The 23,322-nt window shown below is 37.5% G+C and overlaps 1 protein-coding gene across 1 annotated transcript; it reads left to right on the top strand.

Moving 5' to 3' along the window:
- Positions 1-386: 386 nt before the first annotated feature.
- LOC114360461 (parkin coregulated gene protein homolog) lies at positions 387-11,022 on the top strand. Its single transcript, XM_028315181.1, has 5 exons — positions 387-626; positions 1,640-1,794; positions 2,241-2,412; positions 4,013-4,166; positions 9,270-11,022. The coding sequence occupies exons 1-5, from the start codon at positions 491-493 to the stop codon at positions 9,424-9,426; spliced, it is 774 nt and encodes a 257-aa protein (XP_028170982.1). The 5' UTR covers positions 387-490; the 3' UTR covers positions 9,427-11,022.
- The last annotated feature ends 12,300 nt before the right edge of the window (positions 11,023-23,322 follow it).

The raw sequence follows: 23,322 nt of genomic DNA, 5'->3' as shown, positions 1-23,322 counted from the left end.
GGAACGTCGAACAGTTTCATAGCTGAAACGCTTGACAATACGGAGTTTATTTACTTAGCTAAGCAGCCAATTCGCATTTTCCATTTTACTTTCCCGGAAATTAGAGACGTTTATTGTAATTTATTTTTGTTCTAAAATTTTTTAACTGTAAATCATAAAATTTGTCGCTGTATAGTTAGTCTACACGGACAACAAATATGATTTAAAAGATAAATATAAACACTATACATCGTGCTTAAAGTTTTTATAAAAAAAATGCATTCCATTAAAAACGATACTGTGTACACCACTCCTAACTCGCAAGCAAAGCCGCTGCGCGCCGCCACCGTCGATCAATCGATACGGTTGCTTGGCAACGATCATATTACAAAATAAACAATCACAGTCGAGCCCCGTTAAACAAATTTACCCTCTTATTTTATTACTTGTGTCAACATTTTAGATCTTTATTGGATTATTTATTTGTAACATGTATTTCTGATCCGCCAACATGGTGTTGCTGCCTCCGTGTGCCCCGGATCAGTGTGGGAAGGATTTCAGACATTCGCTAAAGAAACCGAGCCCCAACTATCCTCACGGGCATAAGCTGAAGAAGCCGAGGGTAGTGCCAGCTTTCACGATACAAGGTAACTTGATTTGAGCTTATTGTGAGGCTTTTAAAATGGTGGAGTGAATATACTTTTTAGTTGCTAGTAAAAACCTGTGACTTTAAACCAGTGTAGCCAGTCGCATTCGTTTTAGATTTTTAATCACGATATTTTCGTCATTTCCGTGAAAAAATTAAGTGTGGGGTGCTCTTACTTTGCTGTTGCCGTGCTTTGTTTCACCCGAATCTAAAGGAATTTTAACAATACAATCAATTTCCACCAATAGGTAAAACTTTATCAAGTAGGTACTGCCTTATTGCCTTGCATCGCTCGCTATTACACGAAAAAAACAGTGTACGGTACGCACATTCAAAGAAAGGAATGGTGGATGGAAAGTCACTGGTTGCTATGACAAAGAGTTTATTGCAATAACTAACACTATTACAATATCGAAACTACTTAGGTTAAAATGGTGCGAAATGGTGAAAAGGTATGAGTGATTACGCGTGGTTGGTTTGGTGACCGAATAAACACTAAATGTAAAATCAATGAAATATCGAAATAAAGTTTGCTGTAAGTTGATGCCACCGCGCCGCGGTCGGCGCGTATTGCTGACATAAACAACCAACTTTATCCAACAAGGTACGCACATTCAAAGAAAGGAATGGTGGATGGAAAGTCACTGGTTGCTATGACAAAGAGTTTATTGCAATAACTAACACTATTACAATATCGAAACTACTTAGGTTAAAATGGTGCGAAATGGTGAAAAGGTATGAGTGATTACGCGTGGTTGGTTTGGTGACCGAATAAACACTAAATGTAAAATCAATGAAATATCGAAATAAAGTTTGCTGTAAGTTGATGCCACCGCGCCGCGGTTGGCGCGTATTGCTGACATAAACAACCTAAATAAATTGTACGTTCAAAGATCGTACAAACAGGTTGGCAAAATATTCAACAACCAATTTAGGTCACTTTCACAAATTCCTTACTATTCTTACTTGCCTTCCCCTTTCTTTATATAAATAAATATTCTGTTCTGTTGATAGCACTTCAGAAGAATACAAGAGTGCTACCACCTCCAAAATGTGGAGTCTTCGACCCTCTGCCAGTGAGGCCTACAATGTTCCGGAAGTGCTACCAGAGAGGCGAGTTTCCGGTGTCCATCGAATTCACAAACTTCGGGAAGAAACTTGGTTGGAAGGTAAATTGTGTAATTGTTATGGTAGGCAAATATCTCATAGGTATATCACTGATATTGATATACTAATTACTAAGTATCTCTACCTAATTAGAGAAATTGATTTTTCTAAGCTATGAATTCAAAGGCCTGGTGGCTGTTATGTTTTGCATTAAGGGGATTATTGCCGATACTCGCCACGCTTGGCAGGCGGGTTGGCGAGCGCAGTTTTTTATAAGTTTCGCACGCAGACGCTGCTGCCCATCTCGTGCTACAGGATTTTGTCGCCTCTTACGACACGCCTCCTGTTGGCGGTGGGGAATTGTATTCTTTACGGCCGTCCCCACAGGGCAATGAATTTCAAATCGAAATGTAAAACCATTTTGAAAATGGTTTCATGTTTTTTATTACTTACCTATAATGTAAAAAGTGAGAGAGTAACAAGACTTGACTTTTTGTTTTATGCCCAGGTGCCAATAGAAAAGCTGGACTTCCACCACTACCTGCCGATGTTCTTCGACGGGTTGGCTGAAGGCAAATATCCCTTCAACTTCATCGTGGAGCAGGGCATCAATGACCTGGTGCAGAAGGGCTCGTACAAAGTGCTTCCAGTGGTCCCTCAGCTCATCATTCCTATAAAGAGTGAGTATGGGCTTTTTTTTATCATAGTTTCGTTTTAGATATCGTCTTGATATTTTAAGAAAATAATAAACCGTAAGTAAGTGAAACGGAATAGCCTGTAGCTTCTAAAGCTTCAACCACACAAACCGTCGCTTGCCTCTCTAACTGACGTATCTGACATTTTTTTTGAAACTGAGCTATCTACACCATCTTAATCAATTTCGCTAGACGAATCGATCTGTCTAATTGCCTGAAAATTTTTCAAAATGTCAGTTACGTCAGTTAGAGAGGCAAGCGACAAAACGCGTGCAGCCCCCCTAGACAAAACGCACTTTTTGATCGAATCGAAAATCGAATCCGTCAAAACTCCATACAAAAAAGGGGCTTTTCGACCACTTTTCGACTGGTTTGCGATTATAATTTGCACTTTGTCTAGACCCACAGATCGCCATCACCGGCGCGATCAAAGGCCAATGACAGGTTGCGCGTCCTATGACAGTTCACGCGACCAGTTTTTTCCCTATGACCGCGTCGGCGATGGCGATTTGCACGCGTTGGTGTGGTTGAAGCATAACTCTACCTACTCGTCCTAACTAAACAAACTCTACGCCGTAGTCAAAATGTAATAAAACTTTTTTTTATCGCAAAGTAATGAACGGTTTTTTTTTTTATAAACGGCTGTGCTGCAATTTTTTGACTAAGGTGTAGCGTTTGTCTAGTTAAAGATTGGAGTATTCTTCTTCGTCGTGTTGACTGACAACAAACCTACACAGTGTAAGCCCAAAACTCCGCCACAAGAATGGCGTTAGGCATTGGGTTAATGTTAAAAGCTTGGCTCTATCTATAAGATATCTTACAACTATTTCATAGTGCGAGCGATTAGGGTTTCGTTTTGGCAACATTTTACATGAAAATGTTTTTGGTGGGTTTGATATGTCAACATCTTTGTAGCTTTAAAACAAATATTTCAATATATATTCAAACCCAGTCAAAGCCCAGAATTCCACCTATTCTTGTTGAATTATTTGGCGGCATATCAGATCTTTCACAATCAGATGCCTCTTGCAACCTGATCTTATCTATTTAGATTGAATTGCGCTCCAAAACACGTCAAAAATAATGAAATCCCGCGATTTCGGAATTATTGTTTAAGCAGTGGCGGAGTATTGGGTTACAGCTAAGGAGATCTAATTTTTCAGAGTGTTTGAGATAAAGAAAATGCCTTAAAACAAAGCGAGTTGAATTCGCTGGCGTTTTAGCTAAATTAATTTTATGACTTATGTCACTAGGCTTCTATTGTATTGATTTAGATAGATATAAGTTGAGTCATGAGTTATTCTAGTTGTATACATTTTGTGATTGGGAACCCTCTGCGCTTATCTGACAGGTAAATCTGGAAAAGACACCGGCGCCTACCAGCTTAGGCAGTCTCAATAAAGTGGTTCTAGTTTTTTATAGTCCCGCCGACCCTTCATACTAAGCGAAATATGCTCGTTTTACACCACAATACGAGTAGTCTAGCGGTCGCAGGGTTCGAACCAGCGATACTTTGATATCGAGACGGTCAATCTGACACTTGGTTAATGTCGTTTATTATTATATTCTTTTACGTTTTTCACAGATGCCCTAGCCACGAAACGCTCTAGCGTTATCTGCCATGCTCTCAAGTGTATCCAGATGATCGTGACCGGCTGTGATCGGGTCGGTGAAGCGCTGGTGCCGTACTACAGGCAGATATTGCCTACCCTCAACCTGTTCAAGGATAGAAACCGTAAGTAATTTATTGAGTATCAACAACCTACCCTCTGCTTCGCACAGTTGTAATGTTTTAAACCTCCACATATTGTCATGGCTCTATACTTAGGTTCTTTCAAATTATACAATTCGAACAGGGCGTCAGTCGTTCGTTTGCAAGACCAAAATACGATCTGTTGTTAATTATGAATTTTCTAGGCAGCTCTCATACAATTTTCGGTCCTGCAAACGGACGTTTGCAAGTCCGTTCATGAACTGTTTTACCGTGCTAGCGATATCAGCAGTAACTCCAATATTTTGCTGTTAAAAAGACTCCTGTCAGATCATCTGAAATAGAGCTCATTATAGTGTTGCCACAAAATGGAGTTATAGCCTGACCAGGAACATAAAAACCCTCGCCATGTTGCGGAAAATTAATGGTACTAATTTCTTTTAATGGCAACAGTAACTGAAAACTTCATTGACATGTCACCTTGCATGTCAGTCTATTGTTGTCAAAGTGTAAACAAACTTTATTTTAAATATGCGCAATTGATTTNCTCAATGGAGTATGGGTGTATTTTATCATAGTTTCGTTTTAGATATCGTCTTGATATTTTAAGAAAATAATAAACCGTAAATAAGTGAAACGGAATAGCCTGTAGCTTCTAAAGCTTCAACCACACAAACCGTCGCTTGCCTCTCTAACTGACGTATCTGACATTTTTTTTGAAACTGAGCTATCTACACCATCTTAATCAATTTCGCTAGACGAATCGATCTGTCTAATTGCCTGAAAATTTTTCAAAATGTCAGTTACGTCAGTTAGAGAGGCAAGCGACAAAACGCGTGCAGCCCCCATAGACAAAACGCACTTTTTAATCGAATCGAAAATCGAATCCGTCAAAACTCCATACAAAAAAGGGGCTTTTCGACCACTTTTCGACTGGTTTGCGATTATAATTTGCACTTTGTCTAGACCCACAGATCGCCATCACCGGCGCGATCAAAGGCCAATGACAGGTTGCGCTACCTATGACAGTTCACGCGACCAGTTTTTTCCCTATGAACGCGTCGGCGATGGCAATCTGCACGCGTTGGTGTGGTTGAAGCATAACTCTACCTACTCGTCCTAACTAAACAAACTCAAATCAAATCAAATCAAATCAAATCAAATCAAATTCGTTTATTTGTGGAACATAGGTAAATAACATAGAAACTCTACGCCGTAGTCAAAATGTAATAAAACTTTTTTTTATCGCAAAGTAATGAACGGTTTTTTTTTTATAAACGGCTGTGCTGCAATATTTTGAGGTGTAGCGTTTGTCTAGTTAAAGATTGGGGTCTTCTTCTTCTTGTCGTTTTGACAACAAACCTACGCAGTGTAAGCCCAAAACTCCGCCCCAAGAGTGGCGTTAGGGATTGGGTTAATATTAGAAGCTTGGCTCTACCTATAAGATATCTTACAACTTTTTCATAGTGCGAGCCATTATGGTTTCGTTTTGGCAACATTTTACAAGAATATGTTTATGTTTTTAGCTATCTTATATATATCTTCGTAGCTTTATAACAAATATTTCAATACATATTCAAACCCAGTCAAAGCCCAGAATTCCACCTATTCTTGTTGAATTATTAGGCGAGATATCAGATCTCTCACAATCAGATGCCTCTTGCAACCTGATCTTATCTATTTAGATTGAATAGCGCTCCAAAACACGTCAAAAATAATGAAATCCCGCGATTTCGGAATTATTGTTTAAGCAGTGGCGGAGTATTGGGTTACAGCTAAGGAGATCTCATTTTTGAGAGTGTTTGAGATAAAGAAAATGCCTTAAAACAAAGCGAGTTGAATTCGCTGGCGTTTTAGCTAATTAATTTTATTACTGATCTCTAGTGCTTCTATTTAGATAAAAGTTGAATTATAAGTATTCTCATTGCATACATTTTGATACTGGAAGCCCTCTAAGCTCGCCTGTCAGGTAAATCTGGAAGAGGCACCGGCGCCTACCAGCTTAGGCAGTCTCAAAAAAGTGTTTCTAGTTTTTTTAAGTCCCGCCAACCCTTCATACTAAGCGAAATATGCTCGTTTTACACCACAATACGAGTAGTCTAGCGGTCGCAGGGTTCGAACCAGCGATACTTTGATATCGAGACGGTCAATCTGACACTTGGTTAATGTCGTTTATTATTATATTCTTTTACGTTTTTCACAGATGCCCTAGCCACGAAACGCTCTAGCGTTATCTGCCATGCTCTCAAGTGTATCCAGATGATCGTGACCGGCTGTGATCGGGTCGGTGAAGCGCTGGTGCCGTACTACAGGCAGATATTGCCAACCCTCAACCTGTTCAAGGATAGAAACCGTAAGTAATTTATTGAGTACTAGCGGCCGCCCGCGACTTCGTACGCGTGGATCCCGTTTTACCCCTTTTTCCCGAAATTTCTTTGCTATAAACCTCACGGAGCCCGAGACCTTTCCAACGAATGGAAAACCGTAGAAATCGGTTCGTGCGTTCTGGAGTTATAGCATCAGGGAGGAAAACCCGACTTATTTTTATATAGTAGATCAGCAACCTACCCTCTGCTTCGCACAGTTGTAATGTTTTAAACCTCCACATAGTCATGACTCTATACTTAGGTTCTTTCAATTAGACAAACTAGACTAGACTACTACTAGACTAGACTAGACTACCTACTCAAAGGAGTAGGACTTCAGTCATTCGTTTGCAACACCAAATACGATTTATTGTAGATTGTCAATTTTATTCCAAGGCAGCTCTCATAATAATGTTTTGCAAACGGACATTTGCAAGTCCGTTCATGAACTGTTTTACCGTGCTAGCGATATCAGCAGTAACTCCAATATTTTGCTGTTAAAAAGACTCCTGTCAGATCATCTGAAATAGAGCTCATTATAGTGTTGCCACAAAATGGAGTTACTGCTGACTTCGTTAGCACGGCAGTGCTGGTAATTGACATTTTTATGCTAACGCAGTTCTTATACAATTTCCCGTCTGCAGATCTGCAAACGAACGACTAACATCTGGCCCCAAACCTCATATTTAAAAGAGCCCTTTATACACGTTAATATCATAAAAACCGCAATAAATTCTCATGAAAACCAAACTTATTTTCTGAACCAAATTTTAATATCTCTATCTCTGTACTGTATCTTATGTCACCTTTAAACATTACATAACTCGCTAACAAAACGTTAGATGCAATAAGATATGCGAAGCCCTAACCCCAGCCGCAAGTATGTGACGCGCTGACGAGGCGTGAAGGTCGCAGACAACGCAATGTTTTACGTTACCTAATTTAGGCATATTTGCATAGGAGAAATGTGTCCTATCTTTTGATTAAGAGATGAAACTTGATTATCAATAAATGGGATTCAGTTTGAGAATTAATATTTTGATATTTTTTACATTATACATATTTGATTTGTGGGCTTTTTGTATGACGCCCCATAAACTTTTTAGCGTTCTCAGACATTTTTAATATCAACAATGGCCGTGTATTTTAGTGATGTAATATACTTGTACTATAAGGTAGTAAGGCCATTTTCAGAGGTCTAGTAATAATTTTCTTCATTACAATTATGTGTAATTAGTGGAAAGTAAATCCGAAAACGTCATAGCCTTATCTTTCAACTTTATTAGTAAAACCTTTTGTTTGTCATTAGTGGAAAGAAAATCCTGAAACATAATCTCACCTTTCAACTTTGAGGTAAAATATTTGGCTTATGAATAAACTAAACTTTTTCCTGTACCTATATGTAATATAAAAGCTGTATGTTTCTTTCATTAAATAAATAAATAAATAAAAAACTTTATCCAACTACAAGGTCTACAAGGTACTTCATCATAATCATAATGACGTATTCATCATGTAAATTGATTCAAGTTATATTCGGTAGGTGTGATAACTCGCGTTTAACGATATAATTTGGCGCTGGCATCGCATTAGCATAGTGCCGGCTAACAAGATTATTGTTGTTGACTGTATCGCTATACACGTGTTTATTTCACCTGTTACTTGACCTATAACAGGGAAACTAGCGGTGACAGTTTTCCATTAGCTGACAATGTTGAAGGCATAAGCAACAGCATCGATTTCTTAATAGCAGGAATGTAAATAAAAGCAAATACTTATTGCCTTATTATTTACACCAGACGGAAAATCAAGCTTTCAAGTTTTTCACCCAAATTGTTTTCCTCCCAATGTTTATTTCAAAGAACTCTCGAAAACGTGCATTGAGCTGCTTAAATTTTTGTGTTTTTTGTAATTATTATTGTCAGTTTTATGTGGTATGCAATAAAGGGTCTCTATTTATTACTACCTAATTGATTTAATTTTATTTATGTCAATTGAGGGTCACTTAGAAACCATCATCCCAAAAACAATGGCCCTCCAAGCATTTCGGAATAATAAACTACGCGGTTGGCTTACGCGTCGCTCGCGGGCGTGAAATAATTCGCGTGTCACGCAGTTGGTAACACATAATTAATCCTCGCTGACAAGTCTGTTAGGTCGTAAACAACGTTCGCGTCGTGTCAATTATTTTGCGCATGATCGATGCGCATCACCCGCGGACAAATGGCTGCTCCGGTTGCTCGTGATACCTTTGTTTGGGGATAGTTTGGAGTGCCATTAATGAAGTGTGGTATTGGTAAACACTTGCAGTGATGATGTTTTACTCCCATCGTGTATGCAGATGATACTTAATTTGCGGAGTTTTGCGTTTAAGAGGCTGATTTTTTGTAGATAAAAATGGTTGGTTCTAAAAAGACCTCGATTAATTTTTAGCGAATGCTTGAAAAAAATAACAATACAACAACGTGTTAGCTACGCAATATTGCAAATGGTTATTTTGATATGACTCACTTTGTTTTAAAACATATTTCGATTGATATTCATCATCACCATCATCATCTAGCTATAGAAAATGACTCAATGATTTCCTTAATGACCAGTTGGTAGCGGTCTGCAACCAGCGCTTTATGAGGTGGTCGGGCCACCTTAATCATGTTCCATTGATCTTAGAGCTTCAATATTGGTCATAATTTTAATGGTAATTTAAGTTTTTGAGTAATGGCGCATCACATACCTTTAACAATCTTTCGTTTGCTTACAGGCAGCTTGGGTTCCGGCATTGACCACACTACTACTCGAGGCGAGAACGTGGCTGACCTCATAGAAGACACCCTTCAGATCCTGGAACGCTACGGAGGACCTGATGCCTTCATCAACATTAAGTACATGATACCAACTTACGAGTCTTGTGTGCTCAATTAGTATTAAAAAAACAAAAAAAGTCTTAGTGTATTTGGGAGATAAGCGATTTCAAGAACGTATAGGTTGAATTTTCAGTTAGATAAATTCGTAGTTAGAGAGGTCTAAGCCTAATATTAGAACATGTGGCTAGCTTATAATGCTTGACACACAACTTTTAGGTAAATTCACTCTGTGTCTATGTAGTTGATCGATTGTTAAGCAATAATCCTGTAACACGACGATAAACAAAATTTAATGTTAACATAATAGGTAAATTGCACATTTTTAAAGATAAATATATTTATTAGTTCCTAAACTTTACTTTTTGTTGCTTACACAAAAATAATTATTGGCATAATAGAGTATAAATTTGTGTTAATTGATATACCTAAGTATTTTAAGTTTTATTCGTATTCAATTTTATAATAATTGAGCATACGATATTGATATTAAAATAGCTTATAGTAATTCTTAGTGGCCATAAAGATTCTCGTTACCTTATAAAACTTATGACTTGATGAGGACAAGTACAAAATTATATTACAAAATTCATCCTTTTCATTATACTCATGTTTACTCCTTAGATTTAATTGACTGATAGGTGTTAAAATTTGCGCTCTAATATGGCACTGATTATATTATTTTAGTTAATTAGTTTAGTAATCAACTCACTAAATCAATGTATATGGTTTTTATTACAATGAAAATAAAAAAATAGATTGAATGTCACGAGTTTTTTAAACAAAATAACACTGTAGCCAAGAACTTAAACATACTCATTCCACTGCTATTGATGAATAAATATAGTTTTCATTTCCACCAAAGAAAACCATTTTATGGGAAAGGGTGCTTTTTCTCAATACCTACGGTAGAGATCAATATAATGTCGACTATAGCTCTTACTAAAATTACTAAATATGTATAAGGAATCACTTCTTCTATTATGTACAAGCCTGTTAAATTCCAAGTCAGTGATTCGTCTAAAAAACAATCCCCCAAAACGTATCGTTTGACGCCATCTTCCATCTTCAATTGTTTTTCGTGTGAAACAAAACGCCGCCAACCGCAAGCACCGGCCGGGTGTGTCGCGCCGTTCCTACTTCTATTCGCTGCGGTCGCAACGCGGTTACTGCTGATTACTGAGCGCGAATGTTCGCGCGAAAGGCAGAGAATCCAACCGCGAGCTTTAACTTGTTCGGCGACGTGTTGGCGTATAATGAAAGGTAGGGGCACATCAAGCTAATCGCTGTAGTACCTTTGATAATTGTAATAGGCACTATTTTGCAATCAAAATGTGTAGTTGGATGTGATGTCGATATTTTCTGACTAAATTTTTAAAGTTTTCTAAGATTCTACTTGGTTGGTGACTTGGTTTTGAAAACCACGATTTCGCAATGTCACGTAAACAGCTTTGACAAAGTTTTAGGGTTATTATTTTTTTTACTTTCTAAGGTTTATTATAATTGATTGAGGGCATTATTGTTGAATTATGTATTTCATATATTCGCCTATGAGTGTTTTTATTTCAATACAGAGATTGTCTTTAATACTCATTCCTTAGATCGTTTTATCCACGAATACGCGCCCCATGAATTTTTGGTCGAGGGAAGCGCGGGGTGCGGGGAGTTTGATCCGAGCAATCCGAGCGTCATTATTGTATAGTTCCAAAATACTGGACTGTCCTATCGATGACATTGACAGTGGGGCGCCACCGTCAATACCGGATCGCTGGTTTCGATTTTTGCCATGTTGTAAACCATATAGTTGAACGATGGTAGCGCCCCCCTGTCATTGAGTTTGGTGGGACAGTTCAGCGTGGGTCATCTATAGTGTGCATGTGCACTCATTGATAATTTAGCGTGTGCCGATAACACTCAAACATTAGCGCGAGAATGGTGGGGTGCGTCTTCGTGGATGAAACCATTTGTACAGTTCTTTTCGTGTTTCTAGAGACAATATAAATTTTGTTCTGATATCTAAAAACAAAAACAGATCTAGTTGGTCACATTGCAAAATTAATCGCAAAAACAGTTACACCAAGTGATAAAGTAAAATGCAACGCGACTCAACAATATTTTACGGTTAGTACGAAATGTACCAATTATAATAAAATTGTGGTGCAACCCGTACAAATATTGTGTGAAACGTTCTGTATTTAGATATCAGACAAAATAATTTTGCGTTCTACACATTGTATAAGAAATTGTTTTTAAGATGTGTGATCTCTACCATTCAATTTAGATTTATGTATCTTTTAACAAAAGTTAATGTATTTATTGGGAGAAAATTTACTATTTCTGTTATTTATGAAACTTGACACTAATCTTTGGTTAATCGTTAGTTATAATATTTGTCTGTGTATGTAAATGAATATTTTATCTTGTTAATTTATATTAGTGTTGAAAGGTCTAAATAATCGTGTTGTTGATTTGCTAATATTATTTGTACGCTGTTATAATTGTTTAATAAATTACGTGATATGAAACTTATTGTTTTGAATAAATAATAATATTTAGGTACCCCTATCTTGGAAAAACATTTCGGTTTAGTTAGGTGGGTAGGTAAAGATACCTAAGTTAAAGACGTTAGAGATTTCATGACGTCATTGGTCATGGTAAAACGACAAGCAGAGTCCCTTATAAAATATACAAGTTACTTTGGGCGGGTGACATTTGACGTCACGCTCAGCTATTACCATGCAAAGTTTAACATTTCAATACTAGTTTTTCAGAAATTCTATGATTTAACTAAAGTGTTTATTATTTTACATAATTTAGTAACTTTTAAAATCGATGCATATTCCCTATTATACCAAATCTGTTTTCAAACGTTTGGGTTCTCTGCACGTCTACGATCACATACTCTATGTCAATATACACGCTTTGACGTCACGTACCTCATAGCGCCCTTTGCCGATACACGAGCAGCGTGCGAGCAGAAAACTATGTCATACGCTGTATGTGTCAAATGTACATATTTTAAGAGGTATTTCAACGTGCAACGCAGGGTGGAAATTGCAGATGTCAATAGAATCAATGGCAATTTTGAGTTGGAATCGAGGTGTGTAAAGATACATTTGAAGTTGAATGTTTGTTCATTTTTGTAGCTTCTTGACGCAAAATGGATTTTGATAATGCTTTACATAGATAAACTAATACATCAACGAAGCTCATGGGAGATAGTATAAAAACTATAGGCATGTCGCATAACTGAGTAGGTACATGTGACGTAAAGAGCGAACAATGGACACATATTGAAGTCTCACGACATTAATTGGCGTATCAAAAAACATCTTTATCTTTTCTTGAGTCCTACCAGCGCTCGAGACAAACATAATTGGCAAGTGCTGAGAAAAAACGCCAGAACATAACAAAACAAACTATATCTGTAGTATTAATAAAGTATGCAGCATTATTAAAAACTACACAGACGAATAATGATGACGACAGGTCAAATACGAAAGAATCCTACAGAAGGTACCACCAACAAATACATATTTCTCCAACTTCCAAAGAACAAAAGACGAACTGAGATCATACAAAAAACATGTGCGTTCCCTTCGAGAGGCCACTGTGGAAAACGAAGGTTTCGTATACATAAAGATTTAGCAGGACCTTTAAAACAAATGTAGCCATAATGATAAATTTGTAGGTGTTGTAAGTTGGACGCTACAACCTGCCGAATGTGGTCCCTCAGATGAACTATGTCAAATACGAAATTACTGAATCTGACCAAATAAGATGATTTTGATGAATGGTAATATTTAGGAGGCAAATCGTAGGGCTACATACGAAAATAAGAGCTCTGGATAGTTACTGCAAATAAAGAAAATCCAGTCAGACGATGGGCCCTCAGTTCTTCAGTGCACAAATTTTACTTTAATGCTACAAATTGGAACTTAAGACTAAGTTTCTTTGGTAAGGTTTTAATTTTAGCAGAAGTAGTCACAATGCTACCCTGAGAGTACAGGGTTTATATATTACAGACAGACAGACAAAAATTTTACTGATTGCATTTTTGGCATCAGTATCGATCACTAACCACCCCCTGATAGTTATTTTGAAAAGATATTTCATGTACAGAATTGACCTCTCTACAGATTTATTATAAGTATAGATAAAAAAATTAGGTGTAACTCTCATCAATTATATTTTCATTTTTTATATTATCAAGTCATTATTTATTGTAGTTGTAGTAAGAATCAACTATCTCGTGTCAACAATTTGCAACATTAATAAAAAATCCTAGTATCCTATGAATATGTGGAATAGGGGGAGATTGTTATACTTTCATTTGTTTAATTTAGGCTAATTACGATGACAATGATTATCATGAAGTTAACAAATTTTCCATAACATATTACTTTGTTTCAGTCTGTAACAATATTAAAAACATTTTTCATTAAGGATAATCTAAGAAAAATAACATAAAATCAAATAATTTCACCATCCTCCCCTGGAAAAAACAAATGTGGCCCATCCATTAGCCCTAGTTCTGCCCCGTTATAAATGTTGGTCGACTAAAAAGGTGTCGTCTAGATCCACACCGCGTCTGCAGTCAGCTGATAAATGTACCGCTAAGCCGTCGGCGTCGCTCAATTTATATTAATATTTATAATGTATAGGTGTGCACCGTAACTTAACAAGATAAGGCGGCTACGCCAGCCATCTTCAGAAGTAGGTTTGGTACACTTTGCAATTTTGCAGGGTGATTTTGGAACAGTGTATGTAGAATGAATTGCCGAGCGTTAGTTGTGGATTACTCACGCCCCGTATTCACAAACATTACTATGAGGTCTCACAGTGCGCGTGGACGTTCAGGGTGACACACGAACCAATCACGGAGCTCTATTCAATGCTGTGCGTTCGATTTCTGCTTCACTTATGCAAGCATCGTCTGTGAATACGGGCGTCAGTCTCTTTCTTCTTCTGTTGTGTGAATCGTAACACTGAGAAGTGAGTGAGGTTTATAGATCTGTGTGCCTACCATGAGTTTACGTTAGGTGTGCTCGCTAGCGACTGCGTAAAAAAATGACATTTAAATGTATGACATATTGTGCAGCGCCCCTAGCGGCTACTTTCAAGTAATAAAATCTTTATAGAAATTTTTGACGTATTCGCTAGCGAGCTCACCTAACGTAAACTCATGGTAGGCACACTGGTGTATTTATTTATTGAAATACTTTAATGCACAAATATACAAAAGGTGGACTTAATGCTAAAAGCATCTGGCAGTCAACCTTTGAGTCATGCAGAAAGCTGAGGACGGAGCAAGTTAAATACAAAATGTGTAAAAGTGCTTTTCAAAAGCCTACTTGCAAACATAAAATAAGTTTTATGAGTTTTTATGTTTCTAGCGTACTTTATAAGCCGCACTAGCATCTGACATTAGCTCAAGCAAACATAAGCACCAGTTCCTTGTAAAGATTGACCTGTACCGATCAACCAGTTCCTTGTAAAGATTGACCTATTCAAGCTTGTGAATCTATCCTATGTTCATCTATAGGGTAATCTTCCCAACCAATGCCCAGCTCTCCCGAGATCCAAGGACAGTTATTTACACCAGGCCAAAGCAATCTGCAGGGCAGTGCAGTTTGCATTTCGTGCGCCTTTGATAACCATACGCAACCGCCGACGGAGATTGCTCGTCGTATGATGTAAAACCAACGGCTATAACTTTGGTGTATGATACTTTATTAGGATAGGAAAGCGCTGGACGCAGGCCGCTACCAACCGGGTAACATGGAAAACATTGGGGGAGGCCTATGTTCAGCAGTGGACGTCCTATGGCTGAGATGATGATGATGATACTTTATTGAGTATTAGTTTGGAGTTTTAAACCGTCAATCTGTGTGTCCTTGCAGACATGTATGTCCAGACTTTTTGGCGAGTCTCTGAGGACAAATGGCCTAAAAAAATCAAAATAATAAAATATCTCCTACTCTATGACTAAAGTTTGTCACTTTCACCAATATAATCATTTTTGTCTTTCAATCTTACCAAAATCATTTTCATGNCACTTTCATTTAATAATGTTTTCTAGACGAACTGTGTGTCCTATAAATAATTTCAGATCTCATGTAGAGCCAAGGTTCTCTATAACTACACCTCAAAATATGTGGCACTTTTTTCATAAGCCCTCTTAAAATCGAATATTAACATCCTTTTCAAAGCAACTAAGTGCCTAAACGAGACAAACAAAATCGTGAAACAAAAATTAAAACGCAACCTTGCAGCCAGAGCCCTAATCGATTCTCATTCGAATTCTGTCAAATCGGAATACCTAAAAGGAAAAAGGTAAGCAAAAAATCGCGACGATTCATATCGAAACGACTCCGACTGCCATATTTTTCATCATTATGTGCTCATTAAAACGAAGGCAATGCCGTGAAATCGGATCAAGGAAGAGGGAACAGGCCAATATTTTATTCAACAGTCGGTGCCTTATTCATTTCAGTTGGAGTCGGAATAATTTATTGTGATTATTATAGTGCTTTGTGATTTTTACTTCGCAAAAACTATTGTAAGATTTGTGAGTAGATTTTTTGTAAGAACAGATTACGTGGTCGTTCATTTAAGCAAACAATGTAAACTAAAACTATAACAGACAGATAAAGAGGTATTTCTAATCGCATGAGGCTTTTTGGTATCACAGTTAAAAGTCCAAAAAAAATAAATAGTGTTAGAAAACGAATAATACCTACTCAATCATTTATTGTGCATCTTTAATGTTAAATAGGTGGTGTGGTATTATTTAACATACGTTTGTAGACCCTGTCGGGCACATAATTTTAGGAAAGAGGCTAAATACTACTTTTTAGTTATTTTTTCGTGATATTCAAAATCAAATACAAATCAGTGTATTCTAGAAATAAAACACTAACTAGCTTTTTACTTTAGGAATAAATAAGAAACAAATAATAAATAATTATAAATAATAAAATCTTTATTTAAGCAAGACAGATAACAGAACACAAATAAACACAATTAAATTCAATCAAAGATCTTCCTAATTGAAGAGGCAAATGGACCGTGAATGAAAATAAACAAAAAACACCTTTGATAGAAAAATAATGAAAGCAGAATCTACGGTGTTTTCTGGGTTACACGTTTTTCTTTTTTTAACCGTCGGCAGACGGCGTAAACAAATTGTTCGTTGTTTATCTCTATTTTACAACATAAAATTACCAAAGGTTTTGATATTTTAAAATGGATTCTAACTGTTTGACTAATAATTATGTTCTTTAGAAATACGGTTCAACAATTTTATACAAGCAATTAAAGTATCATCGAAATGTATAAAGACTTAATTTGGCAAACTTAACGTCTATTTTTGGCTAATACTCATTAATCTCTCTCGATACCTTTGCTATTGAGAAGTTATTAACGATATTAACGAAAACAATATTAATTTTCGTGAAAAACAGATTATGATTACTAATAACAAAATAATTTATCGTAATTTTGTACCTAATCTGTTTTCGAGAAGATTATTTTTGTTTTGTTAACAACTCAATCTTTTTTATTTTATCATGGGTCTCGATTCGAAACTCGATTACAGAAAGTAATATAGAATACCTTCGACATGATGAACTGATGATTTGAATAAACAGCGGCTGGATGAAAAAAGGTACAGATTGTGTTCTTTTCATCAAGTTGACTGCAGGTGACTGAAGACAGCCATAACGATGTTCAAACCTTTACTGATCCACCAAAAGAACCTGTNGGACTTGTAATGGCTGAAAGCTTTAAGAACCGACTTATTAAACCTACTTCTACGATAAGATCGTCTTGAAGAGTTATAATAACACAGCTCAACATGTTTATTTCTTGTTTACCATGCCAGTTTTCATTAGTTTAGCAAAAACAAGGAATCCCATTTTAACAAGCGCTGCAATAAAGGCTAGCGCGGCGACTAAAATAAATCGTGGCCTGAGAGCATCCCTGGCGGAGGTATCTGCCACTTAAAACGGCACGCTGTTACACCGAACTGTAATGATGTAACTTTTTGAAACCGTTTTAACTTTATACAATAATACAGATATTATTCTGCTTTACATGATATATCAACATCCGAGAGTAGATTGTCCTTTAGAATAATTTACTTCAATTGGTTATTAGTTTTCAAAACATTAAGAATTCGAGTTGACCACCGACAGGGTGAGACATTGTGAGGCTAACAACATCCGCCCACAACATTTCAACTCCTCACGTGGTTCACCACTCTGTCAAGAGTGTAATGATTGAAAATATAAGTCTCTCTACCAAATACATGAATCTAGAGTGCTTAACATTGGACCGAAACATAAAGCTCAGGAGGACGTACAGTAGAATGTGCGTTTGTTTTGATGATAAGAAATTATAAACGAGCATCCAAATTAATAGTCTGATTGGTGTATTCAACAGACAAATTGTACAGTCAGCGTCAAATAGTTCGTGATACCCAAAGTGGCCAAAAAGTTGATAACACAACCTTATTTCAATTGAAACATAGCCATACGAACTTATTGGCTACTGGGTGTCGCGAAGTATTTCACGCTGACAGCACATAATGGTTCTCTACAGCAGCGGTTCCCGAAAGGTGGTCCGCGGAACCCTGGAGTTCCGTGGAAAGGCCGCAAGGATTCCGTAAAAATATTATCCCACGTTTCGTGACCGACGTTGTTCGCGCGCACCGACTTTTTTACGCACAAGGGAGGGGCAGGGCGTGCGGGCGGAGTAGTACGGGGGTTCCGCTAGGAAAAGTATAATCAATTAGGGTTCCTTGGCGAAAAAAAATTGGGAAACCCTGCTCTACAGTTTCTATTCTCCAAACTTCGTTCGCTATTCTCTAACGGTGTGATAGGCGGATATTTTTAGACTATTTTACAGCATCGCCTAGACAAATTTTGCAGCGAGATAAGAAAGAAACAGGACAGCAGCCGCATTATGGGGCTTGTGGCTCTTAATGCGGATTATACGGAACGAGTGATGGGGTCGATGCGGCCTTAGTTTTTGGCAAGATAACTGCTATTTAATGAGTTTAAGGGCTTAACTCGGACCGTTAAGGACGGCAGACATTTTATTACTAATCAAACGGGTAAAGGGAAAGGAATAGATGTGTAACATTACGTTACTATAAGTGTTTCTTTTTAAGTTTTTGTCTTACTCGTACATGACCCTATGTCTTATCATTACTACTCGTAATCTACACTTTATAATATACAGAGGAAAGATTTTATTGTTTGTTTGTATTGAATAGGCTCTGAAACTAATGGACCGATTTGAAAATTACTTTCAGTATTAGATTTAGAATCATACACTGATTCTGTTAAACATAGGCGATATGAAGTTCGCCCTGGTCAGCTAGTTTCTAATAACTGAGAGAAGGTAATTAAATTTCAATTAAAGGTTATTTTCCTGTTGTTTTATCAAACCTAAATTTAATAAGCTCTCTTAATAATGCCAAAAAACTTTCAGAGAGTTCGAGATTCTCAAGGTTTCCCATCCTATCAGCAATCGTTTGTTTTAGATTCCGAAGAAATCCTATATTTTATTCGCTCCTTGAGTTTCATTGAAGCGTTAATAAGCAATTTATCGGGTTACGTTAATTTATTATCCAGATTAAAATGCTTAAAAGAATTTTAAAGATGTTTTTGAGGTTTACATATAAACCACACTCCCACTATTCTACAAAATACTCTCAAGTCGTTCGGCTACGACGGTAACTACCTCAAGTTCCTTTCGTCCGCAATAAGAGGGCTACGCTGGGCTGCATATCATGTGCCCTAATATGGCTACAGTAGCCAATCTTATTGGTAAACGTGCGCGAACAATAACCACACGTACACAGTACTGGCTGTTAAATTTATACTATACACACACGTACACTAAGGGTAGGTTGCACCATCTTACTTTAACTTTGACAAACGTCAAAAATCTATCAAACTCCATACAAAGAACACCGGTTATCGTCATAGTTACAGTCAAAGTTAGGTGGTGCAACTCAGCCCAACATTATATTTTATTTTGTTAAAACTGTTACGAAGTTACAAACCGCTACGTTCGTAGCTACGAGCAGTGCTACAGAATAAATTATGTACTGCTACGATGATGTACTACAAAATTCGTAGTTTTACTTGCAAATACAGCTGCTAAATGGACTGATCAAAGATGTCCAACATGTGTACCATAATAATCCTAATAATCCCCACATGGATTATCAATATATTTTTTAATGTATTATTGTATTGAAATGACTATAAATGTGTATATAAATGACTTTCTATGCACGTTTACATAATATCTTTTTACACTGGCTGTATTATTTCAGCTACATACAGAGATGTCTATCATCCACTGATCCGCTGTCCGCAGCATGACCGGTCACCCTATTCCATATTAATTGTCACGTTGTCCAACATTCATATACAATGCACTTGCACAATGCACATACATCGTCACATTGTACTGTAATCGAAGCCATACGCTACATTGTGTACCCGATATCACAATGTAGATGACATAAATAATTTTCGTGTACAATACAAATATCCGTAAAATAACCAGCACTACATAAATATTGTCGAATCAGTGTAATTTTCCAATTAAAACATCAATTTACTCAAGCAAGTAATGCGTAAGTTGCTAAAACATAGAGTGTTAAAATGTACCTGTAATACATCATACCTAGAGGATAATTTGCAATAGCTACCGTCTCTAACAAGCTACTACACGGTGCATCGCTTCAAAAGATATCGATAAATATCATAAGATAACGATACAGCGAACCGACTAGCGACTAGCGTGAGTTTTACTCGACATGCACACAACTTGTCGTCAGAAATTCACGCTCGAGCGAACTCTCTAACTACAAACGTCTGGAGCGTTTGGATCAACGCGTTCTGCAGGGTTACTACGAAACGCTCTTTACCAAGTTTCTCTATCTGTCACCGTCCCTCGTACTAGCATCTCGCTTTGCGTGAGAGAGATGGCAACATTCGAAACTTCGGATAACGTTTTCGGAGTAACCCCGCTGTTGCGTCGTGCTCACGATTATTTTAATTGGTGTCAATAAGCACACTACAGTAGGTATCAGTAATTTTCGCATTTTCTAGATTTAGTTTGATTTATAGTGTAGGTAGAATGAAAAAGGTTATCTCGGAGATCTCTAGCAGACATGGCGTGGGTTGTAGAAAAATAGAGCGGGTTAATGACTGCAAATTCACATAGCATAATGTCATTTTGTATTTACAGGTGCTTACTATGATTGTCTTGTGGATCAGGGTGAGTGTTCTCCTAAATACTGAAATACTGATACGAAACGGAAACTGTACCTTGCCTCAAGATTGTTATTAATCAGAATTTTATCAACTATGATACCTACTTCGTTCGTTCGTTCGTTTCAGCCGAAAGACGTCCACTGCTGGACAAAGGCCTCCCCCAAGGATTTCCACAAAGACCGGTCCTGCGCCGCTTGCATCCAGGTACTTCCCGCGACCTTCACCAGATCGTCGGTCCACCTAGTGGGAGGCCTGTCCACGCTACGTCTTCCAGCTCGTGGTCGCCACTCAAGAACTTTTCTGCCCCANCAGACAGAGTTACTTTCGCATTTATAATATTAGTTGGGATTTTGTAAAAACTGTTACGAAGTTACAAACCGCTACGTTCGTAGCTACGAGCAGTGCTACAGAATAAATTATGTACTGCTACGATGATGTACTACAAAATTCGTAGCTTTCGTTGCAAGTACAGCTGCTAAATGGACTGATCAAAGATGTCCAACATGTGTACCATAATAATCCTAATAATCCCCACATGGATTATCAATATATTTTTTAATGTATTATTGTAATGAAATGACTATACATGTGTATATAAATGACTTTCTATGCACATTTACATAATATCTTTTTACACTGGCTGTATTATTTCAGCTACATACAGAGATGTCTATCATCCACTGATCCGCTGTCCGCAGCATGACCGGTCACCCTATTCCATATTAATTGTCACGTTGTCCAACATTCATATACAATGCACAATGCACAATGCACATACATCGTCACATTGTACTGTAATCGAAGCCATACGCTACATTGTATATCGATATCCACAATGTAGATGACATAAATAATTTTCGTGTACAATACAAATATCCGTAAAATAACCAGCACTACATAAATATTGTCGAATCAGTGTAATTTTCCAATTAAAACATCAATTTACTCAAGCAAGTAATGCGTAAGTTGCTAAAACATAGACCTAGAGGATAATTTGCAATAGCTACCGTCTCTAACAAGCTACTACACGGTGCATCGCTTCAAAAGATATCGATAAATATCATAAGATAACGATACAGCGAACCGACTAGCGACTAGCGTGAGTTTTACTCGACAGGCACACAAGTTGTCGTCAGAAATTCACGCTCGAGCGAACTCACTAACTACAAACGTCTGGAGCGTTTGGATCAACGCGTTCTGCAGGGTTACTACGAAACGCTCTTTACCAAGTTTCTCTATCTGTCACCGTCCCTCGTACTAGCATCTCGCTTTGCGTGAGAGAGATGGCAACATTCGAAACTTCGGATAACGTTTTCGGAGTAACCCCGCTGTTGCGTCGTGCTCACGATTATTTTAATTGGTGTCAATAAGCACACTACAGTAGGTATCAGTAATTTTCGCATTTTCTAGCTTTAATTTGATTTGTAGTGTAGTAGAATGGAAAAGTTTATCTCGGAGATCTCTAGCAGACATGGCGTGGGTTGTAGAAAAATAGAGCGGATGAATGACTGCAAATTCACATAGCATAGTGTTATTTTGTATTTACAGGTGCTTATTATGATTACTTGTGGATCAGGGCGGGTCATCATTATCATCATCTCAGCCATAGGACGTCCACTGCTGAACATAAGCCTCCCCCAATGCTTTTTCCATGTTACCCAGTTGGTAGCGGCCTGCGTCCAGCGCTTTCCTGCTACCTTTAAGATGTCGTCATCGATGAGGATCAGGGCGGGTGTTCTCACCTAAATACGGAGCGTAACGGAAACTGTTTAATCAGAATTTTATCAACTATGATACTTAAATTCTGAAAAATGTCAGAAAAAGTTTGCAATTTTTGACGTTTTTTTAATCAATTTCATCATCATTATTTTCAGCCATAGGACGTCCACTGCTGAGCATAGACGTTCCCTGATGATTTCCACATTGCCTGGTTGGTTCATTTTGCCCTTGACAAATAGAGAGGATCAAGCTTCTGCTTCTACTTCTACAGTCAGGACCCCATTATGACCTGTTAAAAAACTTAAATCAAGGTCTAAGTTGATTGAAAAAAAAAGGAAAGAATAGGCAAACGTTTTTCAAAAGCGTCAGAGATTCGCAAAACATTTCAGGTGATTGTTTTGTACCGTTTTCCGCACGAACTCGCGTACTAACTGCGTCTCAAACACACTGTTCGTCGTTATAACTTTCCAGTTTCTGATGCTGAGTTCAAGTTTATTTTTCATTTTGATGGATTTTATCTGAAGATTATTTTCTTGGAAAATATTCATAGGCGTTTCTTAAAATCATTGAGTCTGTCTTCTTAGGTTCAGTAAATAGACTAGGTAAGCATTTCAAAGGTATAGTTAATGTTTGTTAAAACATCTAGGTAAAAACATAACCCTCCCTCTGACCAAGTCGGGCAAAAATAAGTAAACATTAACTTTCTATGGTTAGAAGCGGTCTATTCGGTATAAATACCTATTTGTAGGTACTCATCATTAAAATGTTGCCCCTAGAGAGATTTGAACTCACCACCAATGGCATTATGGGCGTAGATGGCGTTCATGGACTGACAGATTAGTTGACCGGGAATTTGTACACGCTGCTGATAACTACACTGGTCATCATAAAAATCGACCCACCCGCGACAAGCACTTTCAAACGTATGCATCTCCACT

This window comes from Ostrinia furnacalis, unplaced genomic scaffold, assembly GCF_004193835.3.
Source record: "Ostrinia furnacalis isolate ACB-3 unplaced genomic scaffold, ASM419383v2 OfSCF5051, whole genome shotgun sequence".
Lineage (NCBI taxonomy): Eukaryota > Metazoa > Arthropoda > Insecta > Lepidoptera > Crambidae > Ostrinia > Ostrinia furnacalis.
This window is presented reverse-complemented; position numbering and strand designations above follow the sequence as displayed.

Bases quoted from the DNA above. Each gene is read 5' to 3' on its own strand.
- LOC114360461 (XM_028315181.1), top strand. From the start codon at position 491: ATGGTGTTGCTGCCTCCGTGTGCCCCGGATCAGTGTGGGAAGGATTTC. The intron at 627-1,639 runs GTAACTTGATTT...TTCTGTTGATAG, and splicing joins GCCAGCTTTCACGATACAAG to CACTTCAGAAGAATACAAGA. The intron at 4,167-9,269 runs GTAATTTATTGA...GCTTACAGGCAG, and splicing joins TTCAAGGATAGAAACCGTAA to CTTGGGTTCCGGCATTGACC.